The sequence below is a fragment of the Nuphar pumila genome, chromosome 11 (assembly GCF_984573655.1).
Source record: "Nuphar pumila chromosome 11, dmNupPumi1.hap1.1, whole genome shotgun sequence".
Lineage (NCBI taxonomy): Eukaryota > Viridiplantae > Streptophyta > Magnoliopsida > Nymphaeales > Nymphaeaceae > Nuphar > Nuphar pumila.
Genome location: NC_143259.1, coordinates 8330588 through 8337755, shown reverse-complemented (window position 1 = coordinate 8337755; position 7168 = coordinate 8330588). Strand labels below are relative to the sequence as shown.

The following is a 7168-nucleotide window of genomic DNA, read 5'->3' as shown; positions in this document are numbered from 1 at the left end:
CCAAAAATTTGTTCACCATTTTCTTTCCTTTTTATGCTTTGATACTGAACTTGGTCAGGTGTATGGATTCAAGTGTTCTGATTCTAAGAAAATATATTGGAGTAATGCTTGGATGGATCAGACCTGAATCGAGATTTTGAAGTGGATCTCCCTAATTGGGGATGGGTCTGTTCAACTTCTTTATTTCAGTACAACCAAGAGAAAAAAAGATATATGCAGAATGTTGTCATACTGATTTCAGGGGACTGATCTAGTTATGGATCAGACTTAAATCCAAATATAAAAGGGATTCAACAAATCTGTTTTGCTTATATATATTACAATGGATGGATTGACTGGTGTGGTTCCTGCTTATACTCAACGTGATGGGTGATGCTTGTTAGGCTTGCGTTTTTGCACGGGACCAGACCCATGTGCCTTTACATGATCTGGTCCCACACATTTTTGTCTTGATTAGATCCATGCATTGTTTTATTCGGGAACTGACTCACGTATTCTGCTATATTTCAGTTCATGTGTGTTTTCCCATGAGATGATCTAAGTATTTTTTTTTTTTAGTTTAAATTGTGCGTTTTACCTGTGTTTGGTTTATGCATCCTTGCCATATTCAAAACCGTGCATTTTTACATATTTGGAACCATGTATTTTGTACATGCAGACCCATGTATTTTGACTATGCTGAACCCATAAAAATACAGGCATGAGTGTGTGTCATTAATTTGATCAGTTTTATTAAACTCGCTTTGAAATATATATATACCCGATATATATACCCGATATAGGTTGGGCCTATTTGTTTTGGAAAAAGGGTGCTTGGACCCTTGGGTCTGATCCGTTTGTGGATCATATCTGAGCCCGTGTTCTGGAATGGATTAAACCAGTCCCTATTTGGGACTGGGTCTATCCAGTATCATGACTCACGGTTCAGTCACAAAACGAAAAATATATAATAGTTATATGCGCCAACCGGGTGGTGTAGTTTTATGGACTGATCCGATAATGGATCAGACCTGAGTCCAACCCATAATGGGACAGACCAGTTTGCATGAGAACTAGGTCTAAATGAGATTCAATGGTACCACTCTTAGTTTGAAAAAAAAAAAGGAATTACAAATTCTTGGCAAGCTTCATTTGAGAGTTTGTCCTTGGTATATAGCACAATCAAGTTGCGACATCCATGCATTGTTGATGACCCTATGTGTGAAAGTAAGAAATTAGTGGTCTTGTTATATGTTTATGTGAATTATACTTTGTGTTTCAACAAGTGGCATGCGTGAATTGAAACCATATATGTTCGCCTAACCGGGTCCCGAACTGAATACGAACCGATTAAGTAATGTGTAGTATAAACTTTCGATGGTGATGCTTGGTTGCGAATGATAAATTAATATGTGGATATACTTTGTAGTATCACATAAAAGCATATTTTAAGTTTTAAATAAGCATGGTATCAGGAGAATTATCATTACATGCTAGCGAATAAATGCTTGTAGTGAATGTGTTGACATGTTAACATGCATGGATACACTGATATATGTTTAAATGGATGTGTTGAAATTTTATGAAACATGTCATTGTATGTGTTAATGAACATTGCTATTGAATTACAAATAAATGTGCATTGAAGTGTGTGGCATGTGACTATGTGTTGATGCATGATATTATTCATGTTCAATGTATAAGATGAATGTATAATGTATGTTAATGTTTTACAATCATCATGCATGACATAAAAGTGATAATGGCATTGAATCATGCATCAAAGTGCTCAAAATTGAGGCACAAATCTTTGAGATCAATTTGCCATGTATGTACATAAAAGCTCCATTGTTTTGCATGCATGTATTTTTACCATATCATGAATAAAGTTATTCTTTGCTTCTGAAATTTAGTCTGGTTATGTAAATATAATATCATGTATATCTGAAATGAATAATTGTCTAAGTATGTTTCATGTATATTGGTTTTAATTTATGTGTGTTGGTTTAGTACTTTCTATTACGGCTTGATGAGTCAGATCCCCCGAAATATAAATGCAAGTGAGTAAGGAGGCCTTACAACGGCAGAGGTTGCAGCGGGTAGAGAGCCAAAACTTTTTATTTTTTGGATATTTTTTTAATAGACAATAATTTATTATTTTAGATATTTTATTGACTCTGATGTTATTTTAAATCCATTGAATTGAATTAAGTTATTGCATAATTGATAAATTTAATTTAACTTAGTGTATGGTTTCATAGATCTATAATCTGCCTAATCTTTTTAACCGATCTTTTTAGCAAATGATCTTTGCTGTTAATTTTAAAAGTATTCAAAAAAATTTAAAATTTTTGAGTTAAAATTTTTGGGTGTTACATCAAGAGTGATCCTAGTATCATGGCATCAAAGACACTATTAACTATCTCATAATTACCATAGACACGAGGATGCCATATTCATATTAAACTCGAAAGCTTGAAATTTTTTTCAAAAATGAGACACAAGAGAACAAAAAAATTTATTTTTTAAGCAATAAAAAGTGTTTTTAATATTAAAATGACTTTTTATTAAATTAAAATTACATTTTAAATATAATATATTATTTTAAATATTAAAATAATAATTTGTCCGTGATCAAAGTCGGTGCGTCCACTCGTATCACTGATTCACTAAGGCCACGCAGCCAATCCTTGTGACAGGCTACTGGACTGCTGCACTTTCAAGGCTCACAAAGACACAAAGGATCCCACCTTTTGACATAAGATACAGTATCCTATATATGTTGATCCTAATCGTTCAGCTGATTCATCTGGACGGCTTGGATCGATCCACATCCAGGTGAGAATATGGACAAATCTTAACCGTTGGTTGGATGTAAAGACTGAATGTAAGATAGAACCCAATGGGTCTGTACTGGCAAAGACGCTAACCGAACCCATCAGAAATCACTAGAGGACGAAGAAGCCTACACGTGGACCCAAAACATCCACTTGAGCATCGGGGTTTGAGCAACGTGGCAGAGCATGGAAGGTGCAAGACTGAAATAAAACCAGCACATCGATGCTTGCGCACTTCCAGAAGAGTGCAGTTGCCGTCATATTCCATATCACCAAATAATGGATATATTCAATCCTCGCCGTATATTTCTTTCATTAAGGTCATGCACACCCGCATCTGATGAGATGTGCGGTGGTGATGGAATATGATGAGTCATTTAGTTATATGATATTGAAGACAATAATTAGAATTTTTGTTTTAATTTGAAGGGTCCAGACTCTAGTCTCCACGGATGCCCACAATTGGCTAACACGACTGACAGGCAGATAAGGTAATCCTCGTTTTCACTGACGAGTAAACACGTCTACATGAACTATGACACGTAAATGGACACGTGTAGCCCCTTCACTAGCCTCTGCTTTCTATAAAGAACGTGCATTGAGATCTCCGACAATCACTCCCTCTTGCCTTCCTTCAAGTCTCCTCTAGTCATATCGTGCTCTCTCTCTCTCTCATATTGCAGGAATCAAAGTAAACAATGGCAGATCAGGCTCAGTGTAAGGCTGGTGAAGCCAAAGGTCATGCTCAGGTATGTTGTCTAACAATAAAGGAGAGAGAGAGAGAGTTGGTATATCTTTTGCCTTTATTAGAGAAAAGAAGCTATGAGTATATGTGGTAATTAGTATATTTCATAGTATATGGTAAACTCAAGCTATTAAATATATGGTAGGATGTAAATGTGTTTCATGCTATATGGTAAATTCTCCCTAGCTACTGAAAGAAAATTTAAATGATGTTGGTTAGCAGTCGAAGGTGGTGTTGTAATGGTGGATTCAATTGTTGTTTATTTGGTGGTAAAGGTAAAAACTGATGAAGCGATGTTGGACAAGGGAAGGGACGCAGCGAAGGACAAGGGAAGGGACGCAGCGAAGGACAAGACATGCAGCACTGTCCAGTCGGTCAAGGACACGGGTGGTACTGCCAAAGACAAGGCATCGGAAGCCGCTGGTGCTGCTAAAGGCAAAACGTCAGGTGCTGCTCAGTCTGCCAAGGGCACTGCCCATGAGGGCAAGGAGCATGGTGGAGGGTTCCTGCAAAAGGTATGTATATGCTTAGTTTTGCTGCATGCATGAATGGTTATTTAATGACCTTGATATGCAGTTAATTTTGAGTTAGTCTGCTGTTGTATATTTTATGTGTGTGCTTGTTTGGGTGTAGACTGGGGAGCAGATGAAGAGCATGGCTCAGGGAGCTGCTGATTCTGTGAAGACCACCCTTGGCATGGGAGGTGGTGACAATAACAAACACTGATTCCTGCTTCTGTTCTTCATTTTCCTGTCCCTTTTTCTGTGCTTTTTTTCAGTCTTGTCTTTGGTGTTTCTTTTTCTTTTTCTTTTGTTGGCTTTATGCTTAATGGAAAAGGTGGTTAGTAAGCCAGTTTGACAAAATTCATATGCACTGGTGATATCTTCCTTGTTTGCTGTATTTTACTAGAAGTTTTCATGGGGCGTTTGTTTCATGTCCTTTTCCTGTGAAAGAGGCTCGCTTTCATAAGAAACAGGGTCAGGTGAAACAAAACTTGAGCCGTCTATTGATTTGAGCTATTGCATCCTTGCGAGAAGCCTCAATAATCACACTGCAAGAAATAGAAATCTGATGCAGAATTTTGATCCAGCAACCAGTCACGATCTGCAACAGGCGCCATGGATCTGCAAACCTGGTACCATGACAAAAGATGTATGTGTTGTCGATAAGTAGTATCATGCCACAAAAAAGACCGCATGATTTGTTCCATGCTGACATTAACTGAACTAGGAATGACATCCAGTATAAGGAAAATGAGGCTAATACCGATTCGATAAGAACAAGCCTTCCCGCCACAGAAAGAAGCCTGCAACTCCAACTCTCAAGTCTTTTACCTTTGAAAAGAGGAAGGCCTAAGCATCTGATAGGCAGAGATCCCGCTTGCCACCCACAGAGCTGAGCAAGAAAAAGTGAGCGAGATACAGATAAATTAAAAGGGATATAAACTGATTTCTCTGGACTAACCAATAAACCCGATTTGAGTTCAAACTCATGGATGATCTCCAAAAAAATTTGTTTAGAGTGCCTTTTATAGCGTAAGAAAAACAATGCATCATCCGCCAGCTATACCACCGAGCTGGTATTCCACAGGGTTCTGTGCCAAGCTGAAGGCCCAGGTTCGAATCCCTCCTCCACATCGGGCTTAAGAGATATCTGGTAGGGGTCTGCCTAACCCCAGCTTGCCTTCAAACAAAAGAAAAAAAACTGAGCTACAAGTTCCTGTAATTGCTCGATGGCTACCCTTAATTGCAAGTGTTCAACATCTTAAGTAGTGATGTGCCATGGTCTCGTTCAAACAATGACCAAGGCACATCACTACTTTTATTCCACTAGGTGTGTGAGTGCCTTTAACTTGGGGGCTCCATATGAGCTTGAGCGTCAGTGAGCCCACCTAGAGTTTACCTTAAGTTTTATTAACCATTAGAGAAGCTGAAAATCAGTCAAATGAAAATTATCTCTATCAAAAGCTTGATACATTGATAATGAACAAGTAAATTTTTTAATTTTCAGAGAACTATCAGCATGTCGATAAATGAGAACCTTCCCTCTAACCTTAGAGCTGTTCATTGAGCTCTCTAAGCAAAAGCTGCAGCAGAATAAGCTAAGTGAATATGAAATACTTTTAAAATTTGAGACAAATGAACAAGCATTAAGCACTCTTGGTATCGTGTTTTTCAAGTCACCTCGACTGGTAAGGAGTGAAGTAACCCGCAAATGAATCTGAAGCGGACATGATCATTGCAGGCACATTCATATTATTGACATTGAGGCTCTCACCCTGCTCATTGAAAAAGTAAAAATTTATTCAAAATTTCGGCAAATGTTAATCTACATAAGGTAGATACAGAAGAGGATACTTCACCTGAATCGTAGTGTAGTCACCAAGAACGATTGCAGAGCTTTATGAAAAACAGATGTACGCTTGGTGGTAATTAAGTGGCTGAAATGCAGTAAAGATGTTAGGCTTGAAGCTAAATGCAGTAAATAAGAAAATTAAGAGAAATAAAGTAACCCAAATACCGGTCAAACTAACAACTCAAAAATTGACTGTCATGACTGTTAAATTATGTATATATAAATATATATACATATACTTATATATATATATATATATATATATATATATATACATACGTGTATATATATACATATATGTGTATATATACATAATTCTTTTTTTGTTTTCTTATTTTCCAAATACCCAATAGGGGTATTTTGGTAAATCCTCATGTAAACCCTCACCTCTCCTTTTTCTCTCCTTTTTTTTACTTTTTCCTTTTCTTTTTTCTTTTTTTATTTTACTTTTTTAAGACCACAAGGGGCCCCGCCCTTCTTGTCGTTGGGGCCCCAACGGTCATATTATGACCGTTGGGGCTCCCAACGACAAGATGGGAGCCCCCTTGTGGTCCCTTGTTCTTGGCTTCCTTTTCTATAAATAGAGGCGGCCTTCCCTTGTATGAGCATAGGGTTTTTTACCCTCTTCTTTCTTTCTTCAATAATATCCAACTTATGACTTTAAGTCATTTCTCCTTTTGTAGGTTTTTTGTATACACTTCTAGTGTTTGTGTTCTTGGCTCTTGTGATCACTCTTAAAGAGTGTTTTGCCTTATTGGTGCTTCTGCCCCTCTTCATTACATGGTATCAGAGCAAGGTTGGTGATCGGGCTTCTCTCCTTTTTTTATCTTGGGACGTGTGCCTCTCAAGCTTTTGAAGAAAGAAAGACTATTCGGTACCTATGGAACGCGATTCTAAAGTTGAGCTTTCTGTTAAGCTCAATGGATCCAATTATCTTATGTGGGCCTCCGCTATGGAAAATCATCTAAGAGGTAAGAAACTTTGGGGTTTTGTTATGGGAACTACTTCTGAACCCTCTCTTGTTCTCACTAAAATTGAAAATGAGGTTGAAAAAGCTTTAGATGGCGATGAGCGCATCAAAGCTATCAATGACCATCAATCCAAAGTTGAGGATTGGGAAAGTAACCATGCCAAAATTTTGGCATGGTTTATGAACAATGTGGACCTCAAAAATTGTGCCAACATTGCTAAATTTAGAAGAGCCAATGAGGCATGGTTCTTTCTTAAGGGTAAATATACCCAAAAGGATCTT

The 7168-nt window shown here is 37.5% G+C and overlaps 1 protein-coding gene across 1 annotated transcript; it reads left to right on the top strand.

Moving 5' to 3' along the window:
* The first annotated feature begins 3449 nt into the window (after positions 1–3449).
* On the top strand, positions 3450–4428 carry LOC149821843 (uncharacterized). The gene is made up of 3 exons (XM_089981487.1): positions 3450–3565; positions 3837–4076; positions 4195–4428. The coding sequence occupies exons 1-3, from the start codon at positions 3515–3517 to the stop codon at positions 4285–4287; spliced, it is 384 nt and encodes a 127-aa protein (XP_089837613.1). The 5' UTR covers positions 3450–3514; the 3' UTR covers positions 4288–4428.
* The last annotated feature ends 2740 nt before the right edge of the window (positions 4429–7168 follow it).

Coding starts and splice junctions, on each gene's coding strand:
- LOC149821843 (XM_089981487.1), top strand. CDS start 3,515: ATGGCAGATCAGGCTCAGTGTAAGGCTGGTGAAGCCAAAGGTCATGCT. Junction 3,566..3,836: donor AAGCCAAAGGTCATGCTCAG/GTATGTTGTCTA, acceptor TTGGTGGTAAAG/GTAAAAACTGATGAAGCGAT. Junction 4,077..4,194: donor GTGGAGGGTTCCTGCAAAAG/GTATGTATATGC, acceptor GTTTGGGTGTAG/ACTGGGGAGCAGATGAAGAG.